This window comes from Natrix helvetica, assembly GCF_964273705.1.
Source record: "Natrix helvetica genome assembly, chromosome: Z".
NCBI lineage: Eukaryota > Metazoa > Chordata > Lepidosauria > Squamata > Natricidae > Natrix > Natrix helvetica.
This window is the reverse complement of record NC_138554.1, coordinates 124,211,870-124,234,434: the sequence shown is the minus strand read 5'-3', so window position 1 is coordinate 124,234,434 and position 22,565 is coordinate 124,211,870. Positions and strand designations below refer to the sequence as shown.

Sequence of the window (22,565 nt, the reverse complement as noted above, 5' to 3'; positions counted from 1 at the left end):
CTCGCGCACCCTGCGACGGCTTCTGCAGTTTCGGCATTAGCTGATATATTTATGTAGGAATCTGTGATCCGAGGCAATTTTCTCTGTGAATGCCATACGCTGGCGGACAGAGTCCCCGGCGCCATTAGGAGTTTCTTTTTCAATATAACATTTAGCAACTATTTATTTGAATGTATCGGCTACCTAACTCCAATGGACTCTTCCTCTTTTCCATAGGATGCACTAACCCATAGTTTGCTTAAACTTCATTTGGCAAAGCTACCATGGGTTGAATTGCCACTACGCTCTTAATTCCTAAAAAATCATAAACCATAGCTCATCTGGCTTCCTGTAATGTTAAATCAGTGTTTATCAACCTTGGAAACTTTTAAGAGGCAAGGATCAGTTCTGGGTGGGAGTTGATGCATACAAAAGTTGCCAAGATAGAGAAACATTATGCTAAACCCAAACCATGCTATGGTCTAGAATATATGAAGCAAGTTTTTATTGTTAATAGTACTGTAGTTATGCACCACACCATGGTTAAGACAAGTACATGACCATCCTTGGTTGCCATTTTATAGGCCATGTAATTGATCCATTGGCCATCCAACCCCAAATTCTCCATCAAAGGGAAATGCAGCTGTTGTTAACAAGCTGTTCTCCAGAATTCCCCATAATATTGAGCTGTCCTTTTGTCAGTTTCAAAAATAGATCAGTTCCATCTTGACTGTTGAATTCTGAGAGTTGAAGTCCATTCATCTTCAAACTCCCAAGGTTGAAAAACACTTCTTCAAATCAGGGTTCTTATTTTCCATCCATTTCTACCTTTACCGAGCTAAAATATAGAGATCTGCTCTGATCATTCTTGGTAGGACTTGATTTTCAGATCTTTGGCCATAATGGTTGCTGTCTTCCAAACTTGTTCCAGTTTCTTTTTAACACTCTTTTTAATGTGTCATGCCTAGTACTGTAGACAGTGATCCTATGTGCAATGTAACCTGTGCACAATGCAATAGGACTGGCCACCATCTGTAAGCTGAATATAATGATTCTGTAACTGTAACCTCTATTTGCATAGCGGTATTTTGCTGCAGTAGCATACCGCTTGCTTACATTTACAATACCATACAATAGTAGAGTTGGAAGGGACCTTGGAGGTCTTCTAGTCCAACCCCCTGCCTAGGCAGGAAACCCTATACCGTTTCAGACAAATGGCTATCCAACATCTTCTTAAAGACTTCCAGTGTTGGGGCATTCACAACTTCTGGAGGCAACTTCTGTTCCACTGATTAATTGTTCTAACTGTCAGGAAATTTCTCCTCAGTTCTAAGTTGCTTCTCTCCTTGATTAGCTTCCACCCATTGCTTCTTGTTCTGTCCTCAGGTGCCCTGGAGAATAGTTTGACTCCCTTTAACACATGATCCATTAGTACTCCTTTTTACATTCCATTTCTATATTTATGCATTTGATTTGTCCTACTCAGACGCTTCATCTGCCCTCCCCGCCACCCTCTCGGCTCCGCAGCGGAGCGCTAGTTCCCGCGACGGCAATAATTACGGTCCCAGCGTGAGCTCCATGCAAGCGCTAAACGAAACAGCAGATCAATTAAGAAATAAACACTCTATTGAAAAAAAAAAAAACCAAGACAACCCCCTGGGACGGACTAACAGGCGCGAATAGGCTTCCTCGCATTCTTGCCCAAACCTTTCCAGCTCTTTCTCCTCCTCTTCCTCCTCCTCCTCCTCCTCTCTTCCACCACTACGCTCCTCCGCCCGTTTAAGATTGAGATGCGCGTCAAGGTGGCCACCGGAGGTTCGCGGAATCGCGAGTCACGGGGCTGGCCGAAGGTGGAGAAACGTTCAACCAAAACACCATTCTGCCCTTTGCCAGCCAGGCGGCTCGCGCACCCTGCGACGGCTTCTGCAGTTTCGGCATTAGCTGATATATTTATGTAGGAATCTGTGATCCGAGGCAATTTTCTCTGTGAATGCCATACGCTGGCGGACAGAGTCCCCGGCGCCATTAGGAGTTTCTTTTTCAATATAACATTTAGCAACTATTTATTTGAATGTATCGGCTACCTAACTCCAATGGACTCTTCCTCTTTTCCATAGGATGCACTAACCCATAGTTTGCTTAAACTTCATTTGGCAAAGCTACCATGGGTTGAATTGCCACTTCACTCTTAATTCCTAAAAAATCATAAACCATAGCTCATCTGGCTTTGTGTAATGTTAAATCAGTGTTTATCAACCTTGGAAACTTTTAAGAGGCAAGGATCTCAACTCCCAGTTCTGGGTGGGAGTTGATGCATACAAAAGTTGCCAAGATAGAGAAACATTATGCTAAACCCAAACCATGCTATGGTCTAGAAGAGTGGGTCTCAACCTTTAATACAGTTCCCCAACCATAAAATTATTTTATGTTTTTCACATTTTTTTGAAAATATGTGTTTTCTGATGGTCTTAGGTGACCCCTGTGAAAGGGTCATTCGACCCCCAAAGGGGTCCCGACCCACAGGTTGAGAAAAACTGGTCTTGAATATATGAAGCCAGTTTTTATTGTTAGTAGTACCGTAGTTATGCACCAAACCATGGTTAAGACAAGTACATGACCATCATTGGATGACATTTTATAGGCCATGTAATTGATCCATTGAGAGGTAGCCATCCAACCCCAAATTCTCCATCAAAGGGAAATGCAGCTGTTGTTAAAGAGCTGTTCTCCAGAATTCCCCATAATATTGAGCTGTCCTTTTGTCAGTTTCAAAAATAGATCAGTTCCATCTTGGCTGGAGAATTCTGGGAGTTGAAGTCCGTTCATCTTCAAACTCCCAAGATTAAAAAACACTTCTTTAAATCAGGGTTCTTATTTTCCATCCATTTCTACCTTTACCGAGCTAAAATATAGAGATCTGCTCTGATCATTCTTGGTAGGACTTGATTTTCAGATCTTTGGCCATAATGGTTGCTGTCTTCCAAATTTGTTTTGTTCCAGTTTCTTTGAGTCTCTTTTTAAAGTGTCACGCCTAGTACTGTAGACAGTGGTCCCATGTGCAATGTAACCTGTGCACAGTGCAATGGGACTGGCCACCATCTGTAAGCTGAATATAATAATTATATAAATATAACCTCCATTTGCATAGCGGTATTTTGCTGCAGTAGCATACCGCTTGCTTACATTTAACACATGATCCATTAGTACTCCTTTTTACATTCCATTTCTATATTTATGCATTTGATTTGTCCTACTCAGATAATAATAATAATAAAATTTATTTCTTAGCCGCACCCTCTCCCGAAGGAGTCGGGGCGGCGTACAAGAAAACACATAAAATATAAAATAGACAACACATACACAATAAACAAATACATGGACATGGACATGGAGAAGGGAGGCAGATAAATAGAGACAATTAAAACACAGTAAAATCTAAAAACCCCAGAATTAAAATTAAAAAACCCGTCAGGAGCAGAGTGAGCGAACTATGGTTGAGCCAGGCCAGCTATTTGGAATAGGTGGGTCTTGAGCTTTATCCGAAAGGCGCGGAGATCAGAGGTAGTCCTAATATCCGGGGGAAGGTCATTCCACAGGGCTGGGCCCGCTACAGAGAAGGCTCTACTCCTAGACACCGCCCCCTGACATTGTCTGGCGGATGGCACCTGGAGGAGTCCCTCTCTGTGCGAGCGGATTGGTCGCAGGGATGTATGGGGCAGGATACGATCCCGCAGGTATCTAGGTCCTGAGCCATGGAGCGCTTTAAAGATCGTTATCAAGACCTTGAAACGCACCCGGTAGACCACAGGTAGCCAGTGCAGCTCACGCAGGAAAGGTGTCACATGGGAGTACCTTGTACTCCCCATTATTACCCGCGCGGCCGCGTTCTGGACCAACTGTAGTCTCCGAGTGCATTTCAAGGGAAGCCCCATGTAGAGAGCGTTGCAGTAGTCCAGGCGAGACGTCACCAGCGCATGAGTGACTGTGCGCAAGGCAAGAAATTTCCATTATTGCAATTGATCACTGTCTACTAGTCCAATACTGAAACCTGATTAGAACATTTTGAATTGTGATTTGTCCTTCTAAGACATCAGCCAACCTGAAAAAAAAATCTGGGGGAAAAAATCCATCCTCCTAAACCACAAGTGTCAAACTCGCATCATCACATTGTTGTCACGTGACGTATCGTTACTTTTTTTCCCCTTTGCTAAAATGGAGGGGGGGCATGGCCTAGAGGTGATATTCTGCCAGTTTGCCCCAGTTCTGTGCATGCACAGAAGCGCCATGCGCTAGCACTCCCGGTTCCAAACCAGTAGCAAAGGTATGAGGAAACCATTGTTGGCGTGGCCAGCATGTGATGCATCCAGTCTTCAGCCCACCAGTTTGACACTCTCCTACTCTAAGCCATCCATAAAAAAAGTTATGGGGCAAGAATCCCGAGAAATCTTTCTTGTTATTGCTTCCCAGGACAAAACAGGACCACTTACAAATATCCTTTCAGCTGCTCCTCCAATTGCAATTTCAAGGAACTACCGTTCCGTCTTGTTTTCCAGAAAACTCTCCAGATGTTTTACCCAATATGAATGTGCCTTATGTTCCCTATGACTACTAAATTAGCCAATACAGTATAGTGATTAAAGTACTGGATTTCGATCACAGGGAGTCAAGATCCAGGAGCATCTTCTGGGTGAATTTGGGTCTCACTGAATGGTTGCTGGGGGGGGGGGGGACTGGAAGAGGGAATGCTGTAAATCCCTTAAAGAAAGGCAATGTATAAATCTAGCAAATAAATAAACAGATTGTAATAAAAGTAAATAAAATTGGACCAATGCAGCCTTCTTTTCACTAACCTGGCTCCTAGTAATGAAAGCTTGTTTTTCCAGAGTGCCTTCAGACCAACTGCTTCACATTCTGTTAATTGCTCAATATAAATTAACCTTGTTTTTAATATGGGACTCTGCTCATTTTTCTCCAGATTATGGGCAGTGTACCAGTTCATTTTTCAAAGATTACAGTCAAAAGATTCTCTGATGGCTTCAGGCAACTTCTTCAAAAGTGGGGGGGGGGGCTTTGGTGCTCTCTTGAGTTTGCTTGTTTGCTTGCAAAGTTTTCATTACCCAAATTAGGTAACATTATCAGTGATAGTGACCAGCATTGGTGATGTTACCTAGTTTGGGAAATGAAAACTTTGCAAGCAAACAAAACAAGCTCAGAGAGCAACAAGGACCCCTCATTTCAAGCTTGAGCTACAAATATTTTTCCCTTATTCTTCAAAAGTATTTTGCTATAATTTCTCCATTCCCACAAACGTGAACTTGTAAAAGATAGAAAAGATGGATTCTTTCTATACTCTTAAATAGTCCTGAACTTTTCCTCAATTATATTAAGACTCCGTATCTGTTCTGAGGGCAAATCTGTTAGTTTGCTTTGTCCAATAGCATATGCAATAACCTTTTAGCCTTGCAAAGTTCAATATACATGTGAACCATATGAATAGAACATACCTTAATATACAAGTATATGTTTAAAGCAAGGGTGTCCAAACTTGAGAACTTTAAGACTTGTGGACTGGCTGGCTGGGGAATTCTGGGAATTGAAGTCCACAAGTCTTAAAGTTCTCAAGTTTGGACACCCCTGGTTTAAAGGATGTTGTATGTGTAACTATTAAAATGAAAATAAATTGTGGAAGAGGGAATTTAAGATTGTTATGTAAATACAGAACCAAGTTTGCTAGAACACCATCCCGAAAATACACCAGATTGAAGAGGAAAATATACAAATACAACAACGGAAAGAGGGAATGGAGAGAGTAGTAGAGAGATAGGTAGGGAGAGGAGAAAGGAGGGGGAAAGAAGAAAGGGAAAAAGAGGAAGCAATGGAGAGGAAGTAAGAGTAGGAGAAGGGATGAGAAAGGGAAGAAGAGTGGAGGAGTGATGGAGAGGAAGGGAAAAATAGAGAAGGGAAAAGAGAGGAGCAAAGAAGAAAGGAGAGAAGGAGAGAGGAAGAGAGGGAAGGAGGGAAGGAAGGAAGAAGTAGGGTTGTTGTAAAATAAGGGTGTATGGGATGGTAGAAAAGCAATCTTGGTTATATTGTTAATTGTAGGGGAGAAAATTGTTATAAATGTTAAAAGATAATACACATTATTAATAATAGTTATGAGATTGTATATTTGTGAATGTATATATGAGAAATGAAAATAAAAAACTTTTTTCAAAAAAAATGAGTAGAATATACCGCTTAGATTGCATGTCACCTTTAATTCAAAATCACACACACACACACACACACACACACCCCTAAACCAAACTATCTGCCAGACTGGCTAAATTCTCTAATCCACATCAAGGCACACGGGTTGGTGTGATCAGTTTTCTTCCTGTGTTGATTGGAAATGACAACCAAGATCCTCATTATTGAGCTTAGCATCTTTAAGAAATGCGTTAACAGGCTCATGTAAAACAAGCAATCGTTTGTCTGGCACAGATGAGAATGGAGATGTTGAATTGCTTCCTCCTATGCCGTTGTGAAAGGGGCAATGTTAACTACTCAGATTATATCCAAGGTGCCTAATATTTTGCTTACCTAGTAATTTACGTTGTCGGAGCAGAATAAAAGATGGTTTTTACCTCCAGGTGATATAACAGGAAGGCTCTAGAGTTCTCCCAATTTGAAAAAGGAAGACTGAATTCTTACACGAAAACAAAATAAAGGAAAAGTTTAATTCTTTAAAGCTTTAACTTTCATTAAAGCAGTGAAGCTCATGAGCCACAAACCAATCTCCCCCTACCATGCAATCCCCTTTTTATTTATAAAAGCCATACCTAATACTCCTTTCTCCTCCTATTTCCCCCAAAACAGCAACTTTGTGAAGGAAGTTTAGCCAAAAGAAATGTGATTGGCTCAAAGTCACCCAGCCTTCCTTCATGTCTATGGTGGGACTAGAAGCCATGGTTTCTTGGTGATTAGCCTGACATCACTCAACTGGATATCATGGCTAAAGTGAGACTAGAATTCATGGTTTCCTGGGGATTGGCCCAAAGTCACCCAGCTTTCCTTCATGGCTATGGTGAGACTAGAAGCCATGGTGATAGGCCCAACATCATTCAGTTGGCTATCATGGCTAAGGTGGGACAAGAATCCATAGTTTCTTAATGATAGGCCCAACATCATTCAGTTGGGTATCATGGCTAAGGTAGGACTAGAATTCATAGTTTCCTGGGGAATGGCCCAAAATCACCCAGCCAGCTTTTGTGCTTAAGGGGGATTAGAAGAACTCAAAATCTTCTGGCTTCTAGCCTTAGTTTTTTAACCACTAGACCATGCTGCCATTTCTTCTATTGTAATTCAAATCCTGTTGCAATTACTTGCCATCCATCTCATGAATGGTTGATTTTATACAACATTGTGAGTAAAAATGTGGGTTGCTTTCCTGCAACGTGTTGGTTGTGTGGCATAGACACATCTATTCCAATGAGTAAATTGGGGTACAATGTGCTACATAAATAAAGTCAATGTATGCATTGCGTACGACCAGTGGGCAATCATTATTTTTCATCAGTGCATGAATACTTTATCATTTTGAAGAGCCTACATATAGAATTGCATATTTCTTTAAGTAAACATTGTAAATAGACTTGTTGTAAGCTATATGTAAACCTGTTGGTTCCAACCAAAGTTATCATGTGCTTAACTTTGGTTGGCTACTTTAACTAAAATTTCAGGAAAATGGATGTATTAACAATGCAATCTTATGCCTCTTAAGTCCCACTGAGTTTAGCTGGTTTTATAAAGTATCTAGAACTGCAAGAGTTTTTTTTTAATTGCTCCCTGCTTGTCGCCCTAATTTTTTAACACATAGTCTGTTTTCATCCTTGCTCGTATCTTCTTCTCAAAACATGCCCACACATCCTACAATTAAATGTAACTGATAAATATAATGCATATTTAAATGTTCATCACCCTTCCAGCAAATAATCTGTTCAATTTTTGTTTATTTTAGAATTTCACTAGGAGACTGTCACAAAAAGAAGTGAGTTTAATTAATTGAATCCAGTCATATTCTAAGCATATTTATACATACCAAATCTGAAACCAGATGAAGATTTGTTAAGTGTTTTTGCTTTAATGGATTTCCCAACTTTACTTTCCGGTTGGAAGAATATTAACTCCTTTTGTCTCTGATGGAGTTAAATGCCTTGGTACGTGGGTCTCCAACCTTGGCAATTTTTTAAGGCTTGTGGACTCCAACTCCCAGAATTCAGCCTTGGCAACTCCAACCTTGGCAACTTTTTAAGACTTGTGACTTGAAGTCCACAACTTTTATAGTTGTCAAGGTTGGAAACCCCTGCTTTCAGAGAGCAGCAAATTGGAGAAAATTATTGAAGTGCCATGTTCTTTCTCCCCCACTCTTGAGACTAGGAGTAAAACCTTTGGCAGCAACAGCTGGAGAAAGGAACACTATAGATCCTGGCCATGAAGTCAGAGCCAAAGCAGAATGGAGGATCCAGTTACATCCTGACTGGATGAGGCAGCTGTCAGATGCAAAGTTCACTAGAGAGCCAGACTGGAAGCAAGAGCATGGGGTTGGAGAAGGCAAAGCAGAACTTTAATTTCTCTTTTTAATAAACCCTTTTCTCAACCCACAAATTTGTACAAGAAACAACTGGAACCACATAACCCGCTTTGCATGCTCAAACCCAAATGCCATGCAGATGGATGGAAAATTGGCAGTTAGAGAAATGCAGCTTAGTTTGTGCGTTTATCATGTAATTTATACAGGCTTTCTCGAGAGTAGGAAGAGAATCATAACTGGAAGAACATGCAGTGGGTTGGATCTCAGCTTCTACAATCCTCACCAGCATAGCCGCTGTGGTGATGGGATTTAAATCTTGTATATTGTAGGATTCCATGAATTTTAGGAAGACTGCTGTGTAAATTGCGGTTTTAAGCCAAGTGGTGATAAGTGCCATTCAAATAAATGGGATTGCCATCTTCTTAATGAGCTTATCATGAGGGGAAATAAGATTGATGGCATTACCTTATGACAAGTATAATTAGTCCTGTTTATTTTGATAGAGGCTTCCACCAAACACTGATTAAAACATACTGGTCAACAAGATCACTCATAACTATCTCAAACCCCACTAATTTCAATGAGATATATTTCAGATATGAAGATCTCTCTGCACCTAACCACCCATGGTCTTTGGGGGAAGCTAAATGTCTATCACATAAGTTACGAGATTTACCTTATTTAATGTCATTATCGTAGGCAGCTTCTTGCCCAGGTTTCCAAAGCAGCCTCTGAGCAACTTAGGGAAATTATTTATAACTAGAAAGATGGGAGCAGCTTTTTATGAGTTATTCTGAATTCCAGTTCTGGAAATTGGGGAAATCCCCTTGGCACTAAAATCATGGTTTGTTTCCCCCCACCCCCAAACCTGTTGCATTCCAGATGTTTGGAATTTCCAAAATCGGTGTGCTGGACTGAAATCCAGGGGAAACTCCCTATTAAGACAGAGACTATTCAAGAGTTTCCAGAAAAGGTGACACTGAGCAATTTGAAGGGGTGGGGGGAATGTTAACATTAAAACAATATGCCTCGCATCTTACATCCAATCATAATTGTTTGGAGCATTTTGGGGTGGGTGGATGGTATATATATGTTAACATTTTTAGATAAATACTGTAAGACAGTCTTCTTGGAGTCAGGCAGTCTTAAAAATCAGTTTAATAAATAAAAACTGCTATCTCGGGTGTTTGGATCCAGCCTGTCAGAAATCCAAAATATCCAGGAGTAAAATAGGGGAGGGAGCGAAAAGAGAAACGGGGTGGGGGGACCGCTTGGTTTAACGAGATGCCTAGAAACGTCTTATGGAGATCGTCAGTCATCCATGTTATGGCTGTGAAGTTAAAACTTTACAAAAGGTCTTCACACTTGGCATAGAAAACGGAGAATTAACTGATTAAATCAACTATCGGGAACCCGGGTGTCACGCGCCTTTATTCGTTCATTGGAGAACTTACCTGCCCAAGTGTCAAGTAAGCCATTTACACCTGAGGAGTTAAAAAAAAATAACCCGACGCACGGGCACGCATCCCACGCCGCGACTCTTTTAAAGGGCCAGAAGCAATCGGCTTGCGGCCAATCCTGGGGCCGAGGCCGATCCACCTTAAGCGAAAGGGCTTAGCCGGGGTCCAGGATCTCCGCCCGGAGCCCTCGTGATAGGTAGCTGGGACAGGCGAGGCGGGGCCTGACTGCCTCGGCTTTAAATAGTCTGAGAGCGCATCCACCGCTGCTGGAGCTGAAGAGAACCAGAAGTTGGTCGACTGGGGGGACGGCGGCGCTGCTCTTGTCGTTCACCGAGCTTCTCAGGTGGCGTCGCTTCCCCGGCGCGCCACAAGCGGGTCTCCCGCAACCTGCTTCGAAGGACAGCCGAGCTTTTGGTCTGGCGGGAACGACCGAGGGGCTGCTGCGTCTTAGGGGGTCTCCCAGCCATCTTTGACACCCCGCGGCTGAAGGGAAAGTTGAGGAGAGCCAGCCAGAGACGAAGAAGCCGCCGCAGCAGCAGCAGCAGCAAGCGCCGCGTCTCTCATCCCAACTCGGCAGAGAGGGGGAGCGAGATGAGCTTCAGGAAGCCGGGAGCCTAGCTGCCCAGCGCAACTGCAGCCGAGGAGCCGACGCCGACGCCGCTTCGTTCACTCACCCTCCCGGGTCAGAGGGCGGACTTACTTTGCCGAGCATGGAGCCCCGCTCTTACCTGTTGACCGTCGCTTTCCTGGCGCTCTTCCTGCCTGCCTGGTCGCCGCTGCAAAGGCAACCGAGCTGCGCTGCCGCCGCTGCAGCAGCGGCGGCGGCGGCGGCGGCAGCAGCCGGCTCTTCGTCCGCCAAGGAGTTGTCCTGCCAGGACATCACCGTGCCCCTGTGCAAAGGCATCGGCTACAACTACACTTACATGCCCAACCAGTTCAACCACGACACGCAGGACGAGGCGGGGCTGGAGGTCCACCAGTTCTGGCCCCTGGTGGAGATCCAGTGTTCGGCGGACCTGCGCTTTTTCCTGTGCAGCATGTACACGCCCATCTGCCTGGAGAACTACAAGAAGCCGCTGCCGCCCTGCCGCAGCGTCTGCGAGCGGGCCAAGGCCGGTTGCGCGCCCCTCATGCGCCAGTACGGCTTCGCCTGGCCGGACCGCATGCGCTGCGACCGCCTGCCGGAGCAAGGCAACCAGGACATGCTTTGTATGGACTACAACCACACCGACGTCGCCACCGCCGCGCCGCAGCCGCAGCCCAAGCCGCCGCACCGAAAGCCGGCGGGAGGCGGGACGGGCAGGGGCTCCGGGGCTGTGGTGCCGCCCCCGTCCGCCGCGGATCCTCCGCTCCGCAAAAGCCGCCCTCCAACTCCCTGCGAGCCGGGCTGCCAGTGCCGGGCGCCGATGGTGTCGGTGTCTAGCGAGCGCCACCCGCTTTACAACCGGGTCAAGACGGGCCAGATCGCCAACTGCGCCCTGCCGTGCCACAACCCTTACTTCAGCCCGGACGAGCGCGCTTTCACCGCCTTCTGGATCGGCCTGTGGTCCATCCTGTGCTTCATCTCCACCTTCGCCACCGTCTCCACCTTCCTGATCGACATGGAGCGTTTCAAGTACCCGGAGCGACCCATCATCTTCCTGGCCGCTTGCTACCTCTTCGTCTCGCTGGGCTATTTGGTGCGCCTGGTCGCTGGCCACGAAAAAGTGGCTTGCAGCGGCGGAGCGGCAGCGGCGGCAGCAGCCGCGGGAGCAGGACCGGCGGGCCCCGCTGGAGGCGCTGCGGGGGCGGCCGCCGCAGCCGTGGGCGGCCGCGGAGCTGCCGGCGGAGCCGCGGAGCTACAGCCCGACTTGGCGGTGGCTGAGCACGTGCGGTACGAGAGCACGGGGCCGGCTCTGTGCACCATCGTCTTCCTTTTGGTCTACTTCTTTGGCATGGCCAGCTCCATCTGGTGGGTTATCCTGTCCCTCACCTGGTTCCTGGCGGCAGGCATGAAGTGGGGCAACGAGGCCATTGCGAGTTACGCTCAGTACTTCCACCTGGCGGCTTGGTTGCTTCCCAGCATCAAGTCCATTGCGGTGCTGGCTCTCAGTTCTGTGGATGGGGATCCCGTGGCTGGAATCTGCTACGTGGGCAACCAGAGCCTGGAGAACCTGCGAGGCTTTGTGCTGGCCCCTTTGCTCATCTACCTGGCCATTGGCTCCATGTTCCTGCTGGCCGGGTTCGTCTCGCTCTTCCGCATCCGGAGTGTCATCAAGCAGCAAGGGGGCCCCACCAAGACGCACAAGCTAGAGAAGCTCATGATCCGGCTGGGCCTCTTCACGGTGCTCTACACGGTGCCTGCCGCCAGCGTGGTGGCCTGCCTTTTCTACGAGCAGCACAACCGCCCCCACTGGGAAGCCACCCACAACTGCCCCTGCCTGCGGGACCAAGAGCCGGACCAAGCCCGCCGACCAGACTACGCAGTTTTTATGCTCAAGTACTTCATGTGCCTGGTGGTTGGCATCACCTCGGGGGTTTGGGTCTGGTCCGGAAAGACGCTGGAGTCCTGGAAATCGCTCTGCACCCGCTGCTGCTGGGCCAGCAAAGGGACTGCAGTTGCCGTGGTAGGGAGTATTGGAGCTAGGGGGGGAGGTGGCGGCATAGGGTCTGCTGCCGCTGTGGGAGGACTGGGGGGCGGAGGGGGGTCGATGTACAGCGATGTCAGCACTGGTTTGACTTGGAGGTCTGGCACTGCCAGTTCGGTTTCCTACCCCAAACAAATGCCTTTGTCCCAGGTGTAAAATCTGGAGTTGGAATGGGGGGATGCTGCACATCTCTCTTTGGGAAGAAGCTTCCCCAGGAGCAGGACAGTTCCAGAGGCCCATCTTGCCAGCTCATTGTCCTCCGCCTCTTCCTCCATTCCTTGTCAGTCAATCCTTCCATGTCAAAAGCTGCATGTTTCTGTGTTGTTGGTATAAGAATTTTCTGAAGACAAGAATTGCCTTATTTGTCTTCAGCCAGCACAAGCCCCTTTTTTGGCCCAGTAGGACTTCTCTGCTCTTTCTCTCCGCTCTTTCTCTCCGTCCCTCAAAAGTCTTGATACAATGTGAAGGGATGTCTCGCTAATTGACCTCCAGGGGTAGAGGAGTCCCTCAAGAATTTCCCCCTCCCACCCACCCCCTTTTTTTTTAATGCCAACAACCACAAAAACTGGCAGATGCCTTAAAATCATGTGCTCAAATCATGTCTTAATTGTACACCCCCCCAGTAAATACGGGTTTATTATGTTAAAGGATGTATTTATATAATTATTGGTACCTTGTACAAAACGTGTAAGATATGTATATATTCCAAATGCTATAAAGTTTGTAAATTTCTTTTGTTTAAAGAAAAAAAAATTTAGAGGCTTACCACCACTGCTCTTGCCTAAGAGTGAAAAGTTTGAGTATTCTATTTTGTCAATAAAATCATCTCAAATGATTTGTTTGGGAAGGGGCAATTGCCCCCTTGTTGCTGTCCTAGTTATTACTATCTCTTGACTTTTGAGAAATACTGAGGTTCCTATACAGTACTGCTTAAATAAATGCGCTAACATATGTCAGTAGAATGCACAGAAGCATTTTCAGGACTTGATCCTCAGTGTCCAGCTATCAACATTCTTGGCTTGTTGGTGATGTTGGCTGGAAAAAAGTAGTTACTGGAATTCTAAAAATACATAGTCAAGAATTCTTGAAACCCCCCCCCCCCCCTTTTGAAATTAACTGGACACAGAGGGGACTTTGGTGCTGTCTGAGCTTGGTTGTTTTCTTGCAGGCGTTCCATTACCAAACTGGGTTGCATCATCAGTGCTCATTTCAACACTGGGCTACCAATATTCTCCTTTGTTGGTAACTGAACAGAGTCCAGAAGAAGTTACTAAAGCAATGGCTTTTGACCACATCATAGAGCAAAGTGGGACAGGGCCACATCTCTTAAGGTGTTAATTCTAAGTGGAGGGTTGATTAGTTCATCCTCAAGTCAATGTCACTCTTAGTAGCCACATTTTCTCCATGATGATCTGCCTATAATCTGGATCTGCAAAAGTGGCTGGTTTCTCCATATGTTGTGGGATGTGCTAGAATTCCCAGTTAGCATCTTGATTGGGAATGAAACTTACTTGGGACAAAGGCTTTGGGATCATCTTGATCAAGTATTCTTGCTTTATCCTGCAGTAATCGGAACAATAGCATTTCCACCCCACAACTTTATTGTGACATCTGCCCGCGTGGGAGAATTGTTTTTATCCTTTCTATGGGTTGCAGTTGCTTGCTTGTGCTTGCTGTTCAGCAGGCCAAAGCTGAGAAAAGTTGTTTTATGATGGAAAAATAAGCTAAAAACTGTGGGGGGTTTTATTGATGGATTCTGTAGACGTGTTTAAAAGGATCGCATGAGCTTCCATGGGCATCAAATGGTCTGGGAAATGAAGGTGTGTCCAACTCATTGATTGAAGTGGGAAGTTGTAGAATTAGCAGACTGCTTTACAACAACAGATGAACTTTTTACCTGTCTATCCCAATAACTCAGAGCATCTCTTTTAAACAGAACTCAATGAATAAAGTTAATCTATAGGGATCTCAGCTCCTTTATAGAGACAATTAAAAAAAAAACCCACAAAACTTTGATCTCTTGTCTATAAATGTCTTGTATAGTGGGTTCTGAGGTTTCTTTCTTTAGAAAATTCTTTCTACTGCCCAGTTCCTCTTGTTAGACCAATTTGCCACCATGGAGCTTCAAAAGTTCTTCAATTAAAAGAATGTAAGGCTTTTTTAAAAGGGGGGGGGAGACTTGTAACAGTTAGTGAATCCAGGGGAAAAGAACAGCCTTTTAACCAGCTTTTTCCTAGCTTTGTTAATCAGACTAAAGGCATGTAGAGCCAAGGTTAGAGTATTGTGGGGAGGGATGGGATGAGAGAGAAATTTCTAAATGCTCTACAGGTGGCCCATGGTCTACTTAGAATCGCTCCTGTTTAAAGCATTTTTTCTGCAGACCAATTATATTTCTGAATTCTCCACTCACACTAACTGGTGCTTCATGGACAAAGCTGCTACGAACCAGGCCCTTTTGTTTTGTTTTTGTTTTGCTTTGCTTAAATAAGCTTTTAAGGTTTCTGAGGTCCTGCCACTCTTCTCTCTTGCTCCTCTGTACACATACTTTTTAAAACCCTAGTTTGATGTGATGCATTTTGGGTTGCTTTGAATGGATAGTGGTTGCTGTGGTGGGGGAGGTGGGGGGAAGCAAGCTAGGTAAGCAGATTACAGACACAGGCAAGACCTTGGTAGCTCAAGACCTGGGCTGTCAGTTTGCTTAGTAGTAGAATCAGAAATTGGACAAAGGGGTACGTGGAGCAGTAGAGATTACAGAAAAGGGAAATTACCAATCCCAAAATAGCTACTGAACTTCAAAAACTTCTGAAACTGTTTCGCAGGACTCTGCCATCATGCCAATGATGAGGGGTTTTGGCATTTAAATCTATAAAGTCTGGAAGCCAGCATTTCTCCCATCTCTACTCTAAATTAGGCTATTAGTGAAAGGGGTAATTCTAGTGCTTTTAACATCAAGAGTGGCCGGTTTTGCTGTTTAAAGCTGAGCAGAGTTGGGCTTGTTATTTCTATATCAAGGATGCAGATTAAAAGCTGCCTAGAGTCATTGTTTGAGATGGGTGCCCATAAAAAAATTGAACAAACAAATGGGAAGTAAGTAATTAATGCTAAGAAATGACGTATCCATTAATGCATTGAGAGTTGACAACTAAGGATGGCCCTTCTACTTTTTCCTTCTAGAACTTGAAGGAAATAAACCTAAGGAGCTTTGAAATCATGATATTTTTTTTTGTCACACTTGCATCCACACAAACTTAAAAAAAAAAAAAACCTGCAGTACTGAAGGAGAACTCAAGTGGGAAGTTAACTTCCTCTTTCTGTGCTTTTCAAGATGACTTATTGTGTTTGTTTCCTTTTATCTCTTTTGTGATTTCAGCTGTTGAAGGCGGACAAAACCTGCTCCAATAAAATCCGCAGAATCAGCAAAAGACAAGTCAGATGGCGGAGAGGCTGTTTTGACTTGTCAAGAGAATAATTAGCCCTAGAGGATATGTTTTACAGCAAATTAGAACTACTTTGCCAAAAAATATTTTCAATATTTTTAGTGCACAATGTAAAGTTCCATAAGAGGCACAGATCCTAGAAAATAAACATTTTTGGACAAATTCTGAAATGTTCACAAATGTAGTTCTTAGGATGGTTGTTGTGTTTTTGCGTTTATCATTTCTTCACTGTGGAGAAAGAATACAAATGAAACGGGAAGAATTATAAAATGTAATAAATTACTGGTAATAAGGTATTAAATTAATATCTCCAAAAAAAGGTTGCTCAAAAGAAATTGGGCTGGTTCATTAGGAACAGAAGGTTCAAATAATAGTTAAAGCAGAATTCTTTTTTAAAAATCCAGTGTATGGGTAATACAATTGCATACTAATCATGGGAAAAGGCTTTTTGAAACGTTAGGGATGACTGCTACCTACTGGCCAAAAAGAAAATTAACAATTCTAAGCAATCTAGAATTTGTCTCTACCTTGCATTCTAATAGTTTAATTTTACTAATTTAAACTATATACACTTACTTTGATTGGAATATTAAATATGTTTGGATTAGGCATTGAGCATTGCAGGGACTACTGTACTTAGCATCTCCATATAGAAACAAGTATCTGGACTTTTTATTTTTGTGCAAGAGGAATTTCCTACGTTTGTTAGTGTAGGAGGATGACAATTAACTAGTAGCAGATAATCTCCTCTGATTATCTGGGTGTATTTGCTGTGTCCAGGTGCTAAATCTCACAACGGATTCTCAACTTCCACATTTACCAGCTGTGTTTGTATTAATTTTATATCATATATATGAAGAACGGTTACAGGAACTGGGCATGGCTAGCCAAGTGAAGAAAGAGGAGACACGATTGCAGTGTTCCAATATTTGAGGGCTGCCGCAGAGAGGAAAGGATCAAGCTATTTTCCAAAGCACCCAAAGGCCAGACAAGGAATAATGGATGGAAACTGACCAAGGAGAGATTCAACTCGAAACTACAAGGAACTTTCTGACAGAACAATCAACCAATGGAACAGAAGTTGCATTCAGAAGTTATGGGAGCTTCATCACTGGAGGCTTTCAAGAAGATATTGGACTGCCATTTGTCAGAAATGGTGTAAAGTCTCCTGCTTGGGGGCGTTTGGACTAGATGACCTACAAGGTCCCTTCCAACTCTGTAAATCTGTTAAATCTGACAGGGATGGTTTTGTACCTCAATGGGATTGAAGCAGTTATGTGTTTTATGCATACAGTGAAGTTTATATGTAAATTAAAGGAGTGTGCAACTAGTACAATCTGCCTCCTACTTCTTTGACCTCAACTCCCATATCTCAGGTAAAATTGGCCAAGATATTCTAGCAGAAGAATATATGAATTATGAGCCAATTCACATGGAAGTCTATCTTCAGGAGAAATGTGGGGAGTTCGGTGCTCCAGATGTTGCTAAGTTCACAATGTCCCTCACTAGTGGCCATATGGCTGCATCTCCTAAGAGGTGAAGTTCAGCAGCATCTGGAGAACTACAGGTTCCCTTACTCTTTATTTGAGACTGCAACGTAAGTAAAATGACTTCCAAAATCATAGGAGAATTTTGACATTGTACTGCTTGATATTAGGCCATGATGGTGTACAGTTGTGGCTAAAGTACCAGGCTAAAAACTGGGAAATGGTGAATTCTAGTCCCACCTTAGGCACAAAGCCAGTGGTTGACCCTGGATCAGGATTTTTTTTCCAGTCTTAGCAAAACAAAGGCAATGGCAAAACACTTCCGAAAAATCTTGTGAAGAAAACACAACACACACACAAAAAACACCTGTTGAGCTAATACCTCACATTCCTCAAGTAGCAAATATTGAATAGCTCATTATACTTTTCGGCTTGCTGGTTTTTATACCTATATATCTTCTCTAAAGATTAAAATAGAGCGCCTACCATCTTTTCATCTTCAAACTTCAAAGGATACTTCTTGATAAAAATGTGCTAGAGAGAGAGACAAAAACTGCAGATGTTCTTCCAAAGAGTGTTGCCCCTTGTGCTAAATGAAGAATTTGCTTATTGACATTTTGGCTCAGTTGGCAACATTTATTGGCCTTGACTATATTCCTTAAATTCCAATAGGACAGACCTCTATTTGCAATTGCAAATGCAAATAGAAACAATGCAGCAATGTGCTTTTTTTGAACGTGGGAAATATCTCCATGTTTATGCTAAAAAAATATGCAGTGATTTTCTTTAAACTGTTTGTAAAACATCACATCTACTTGTGGCTATTCCACAAAATGTATAAACATTGGCAGGTCGCAGTTTAAAATTTAAAAACTCATACATACCACGTATATTTAGTAAAAATTACAGACAGCAGCTTTATGAACTAACACCATTTGTATATTTCTTTTTATCCTCCCAAATCAATAACATCTTGATTTCAGGATGAATGACACTCAAACAATTTGTAATGCAGAAAGTTCTTAATTCTTTGCCAGTGTGTTCTCTCCCTCCCTCTCCCTCCCTCCCTCCCTCCCTGTGTATCTCCCCCTATCCCTCTGTGTCTGTCTGTCTGTCTCTCTCTCTTTCTCTCTCTGTGTGTTCTCCAGATATTACACTTGGATTCTCATAAATCTATACCAGAAGATGCACACCACAATGGAAGAAAACCAGATTAGGGAAGACTTGTTCTCTAACAATCTGTAACATCTATAAAGCAAGTATTTGAAAATGGCACCGCATTGCCTCTAGATGGCCTCATCTTCCTCAAGTTAACCATCCTTTCAGCATTTTCTCAGTAGACGTCACTGCAGTTTTTCAAGATCCCTTTAGGCCTTCATACCAATCGCAAATGTGGACCAGATGGGAACGGAATGCCATAAGCAGAATCTGATCAAACTTAGAGTTCTCAATATAAGAGTCATCTTGGTATAGGATATGGGGTTAAGGTGCCAGACTAGGACCCAAGACTATCCTTAACCAGAAAACTTTCTGGATTGTTTTGGGCCAGTTGTCATTCTCTCAGCTTAAGCTATACTGTATGGTGGTTGATGGGAAGAGGAGAGAAAGCAATGCTACCTTCAACTCTGGACAGAAAAGTGGGGTTTAACTCAAATAGGAACAAATAATAGCAGATGATTACCATATTTTTAGGAGTATAAGACACACCTTTTTCCCTTAAAAAGAGGCTGAAAATCTGGGTGCGTCTTATACATTGAAAACAGCATTTTTTGCCTCCTGAAACCCCACCCCCTTCACCAAAATGTCCATGCATAGCTTTTAGAAGGCTTTCAAATAGCTCCTGGGGGTTGGGGAGGGCAGAAATGAGCAAAAAATGGCCTGATTTTTGACACACACACACACACCCCAGCAGCCCTCTAAAAAGCTTCTGAAAGGCTATTCATGCCCCTTTTGGGGGGGGAACCATGGACCCGTTTTCGCGAAATGCAGTCCATTTTTGGGAGGTTTGCAAAGTGCAAAAACTTTTTAAAAAAATTTCTTCTTCAAAACCTTGCTGCATCTTATACTCAGGTGCCTCTTATACTCCAAAAAAATACGGTAGCTTGTGCAAGGAACCAAAAGAAAAAGCAATGTAGCATCAAGGTTCAAAAAGTGTTAACCGTGACAGTGTAACACCAGCCATGTCCAAAGAGCACCACCTGGGGGAGACAGAATCTTGTATAATCATTTTATTTAATCCTCGATTGGAGTTCAGAAGAATAGGATTGGTGTCATATGCTTGGAGGATAGCAGATTCAAGGAAACCAATATGCATTAATCCCAAGTTTGCCTTAGAAGAACATAAGAAGGAAACATCAAGAGCCATGGTGTCACAGTGGTTAGAATGCAGGACAGGTAGTACTCAACTTACAGCAGTTCACTTAGTGACTGAAGTTACAACGGCACAGGAAAAAGTGACTTATGACCATCTTTCACACTTATAACCATTGCAGCATTCACATGGTCACAATTTACATTCGGATACTTGACCCCTAAATCATATTTATGATGGTTGCAGGGTCCTGGGGTCATGTGATCCCCTTCTGCAACCTCCTGACAAGTGAAACCAGATTCACTTAACAACTATCTTACTGATTTAACAACTGAAGTGATTCACTAAGCAAATGTGGCAAGAAAAGGAGCAAAACGGTGCAAAATTATCACTTAACAAATTTCTTACTTAGCAACCTGGGTTCCATTGTGGTCGAACGTTGAGGATTACCTGTACGGCAGGCAACTTCTGCTGACTGCTGGCTACCTGCAATTTGGCAGTTCAAATCTCACCAGGCTCAAGGTTGACTCAGCCTTCCATCCTTCCGAGATGGGTAAAATGAGGACCCAGATTGTTGGGAGCAATACGCTGGCTCTGTAAACCGCTTAGAGAAGGCTATAAAGCACTGTGAAGCGGTTTATAAGTCTAAGTGCTATTGCTTAGAACAATTGCTATATAAGTCTAAGTGCTATTGCTTAGTTAGAACAATTAATCAATGGAACAGCTTGCATCCAGAAGTCGTGAATGCCCCAACACTGGAAGTCTTTAAGAAGATGTTGGATAGCCATTTGTCTGAAATGGTATAGGGTTTCCTGCCTAGGGAGGGGGTTGGACTAGAAGACCTCCAAGGTCCCTTCCAACTCCACCATTGTATTGTATTGTATTGTATTGCTATCAATTCTGATGATGTACATTTTTCTGTTAACTCTTTCAGGGGAAGGGGTAGCTCCTTTCCCTTGCTATATAACTTTCTGTCCTCCCAAGGGTTGTTAAAGAAAAAGATGGAATAGTGCAGTGATGACGAACCTTTTTTGACTCGCGTGCCAAAAGCTGGAGTAGTGCAGGGGGGGAGGGACTTCCAGTTTGCTCGTAGGGTCATTTTCTTTGCCCTCCAGAGCCTTCAGGGAAGCCTCCCGAAGGCACCTGAAGGCTCCGGAGGACTAAAACCAGCCCTACGAGCATACCTGAACTTCCAGTTTGCCCATAGGACCGTTTTTTTGTGCTCTGGAAGCTCCTGAAGCCTCCGGAGGGCCTCGGGGGGGGGACAGGGGGGCAGTTTTCACCCTATAAAGCCTCTGGAGCCTGGGGAGGGCAAAAAAATGGCCTCAAAAGAATATGACAGGACAGCACCTCACATGCCCTGACAAATGGCTCCACATGCCACCTGTGGCATGCGTGCCATAGATTCGCCATCCCAGGAATAGTGGATAATGGCATAAAATACCCCATCAATTTGAGCTGGAGTGCAAAAGAAAGTAGGAAGCTCTATCTCAGCCCTAGCAGCGTGCCCTCTGCTGGCAGAATCAATATAACAGACTACTAGATATTCTATCCTTTTTTCTTTTTATTTTAGTTTACTCAGAATTTCTTCAGACGATGAAACACAAATTGAAATAAGTAAAACTAAAGGGAGAGGAAAACTTGCAAGAAATAAAAAAGAGGGAAATAAAACAACTTCAGGAATATGTGAAGGACTTCTGTTCTTCTTTTCAATGGATAATTAAAATCTTATTATCTTCCCTTTCGCTTAGGTATTACACAAACTGCTTCAGCCCCTCATTTAATCCACTTTTTTTTTTAGTATTTTGGACGTCTCTCAACCTCAACATACACAGAACTATTAACAATATGTAGAAATTTTGTACTATATTGTTAATGGCAATAATATTGGTTTGGGGAGGGGGGAATCGCCCATGAAGGTTAGCATTTTGGAGAAGTATATTTATCTTTACAGCCATTGCAATGAAGGTCACTGTTTTCCCAAGGATGTTTAAAATATGCAAACAACCTCTTTAGTAAGTCAGAATCTGGCCGCCCACTGCAAAGATATAACATTGCACAAGGTGGTCTTAGTTTTTCTTAAAATCAGAAAAAGCTAGATATTTAATAAAGATTTTCTGAAGGACATAACAAGAATTCCATTTAAAAAAAAAGTCATCTCAAAGTGTGATTAAAACAACATGCAGCCCATCCATGATTGCTGATGGAGTCTCAGGATCAGCACTGAAATTTTTCTCACTCTCTCATTTTTTTTATTTCTGTTGCCTTCCATTACCACCAGTGGTGGGTTCCTACCGGTTCGGACTGGTTTTGCCAAACTGATAGTGGTTTGGTGGCCTGAGTTGCTGGGACCGGCAGTGACCCAGGCCTGCCACGCCCCTGAACTGGTTCTCCATGTGGCAGCACCATCTTGCTTTTTGGTGCAAGCACAGAACAATTTTAATCGAACTGTGCATGGCGTGCACACGAGCGAGCCAGCAGTAGTACCTACTGGAGCCCCTGATTACCACTATCCTGTCCTCAATAGGGCAGTCCCAGTAGGGCTGGAGTAAGAGAGGTATTAATTTGGGCCAGCTTGTTGTAGGTCAAATGCATGCTAAGATTGCCTGGTTTTCAGATTTCCTTTCGTTGGCAAGTAAATCTGGTTTTCCCCTGCAGAGGTTACAGCAGAAGCATTGTCCAAAAAGTCGAG

General features: G+C 43.6%; 1 protein-coding gene across 1 annotated transcript; it reads left to right on the top strand.

Annotated features, from left to right (window-relative positions):
* Nucleotides 1–10,142: 10,142 nt before the first annotated feature.
* Nucleotides 10,143–13,475, top strand: FZD8 (frizzled class receptor 8). Its single transcript, XM_081971105.1, has one exon. The coding sequence runs from the start codon at nucleotides 10,722–10,724 to the stop codon at nucleotides 12,792–12,794; it is 2,073 nt and encodes a 690-aa protein (XP_081827231.1). The 5' UTR covers nucleotides 10,143–10,721; the 3' UTR covers nucleotides 12,795–13,475.
* The last annotated feature ends 9,090 nt before the right edge of the window (nucleotides 13,476–22,565 follow it).

Excerpts from the sequence above, each read along its gene's own strand:
- FZD8 (XM_081971105.1), top strand. The coding sequence starts at position 10,722 with ATGGAGCCCCGCTCTTACCTGTTGACCGTCGCTTTCCTGGCGCTCTTC.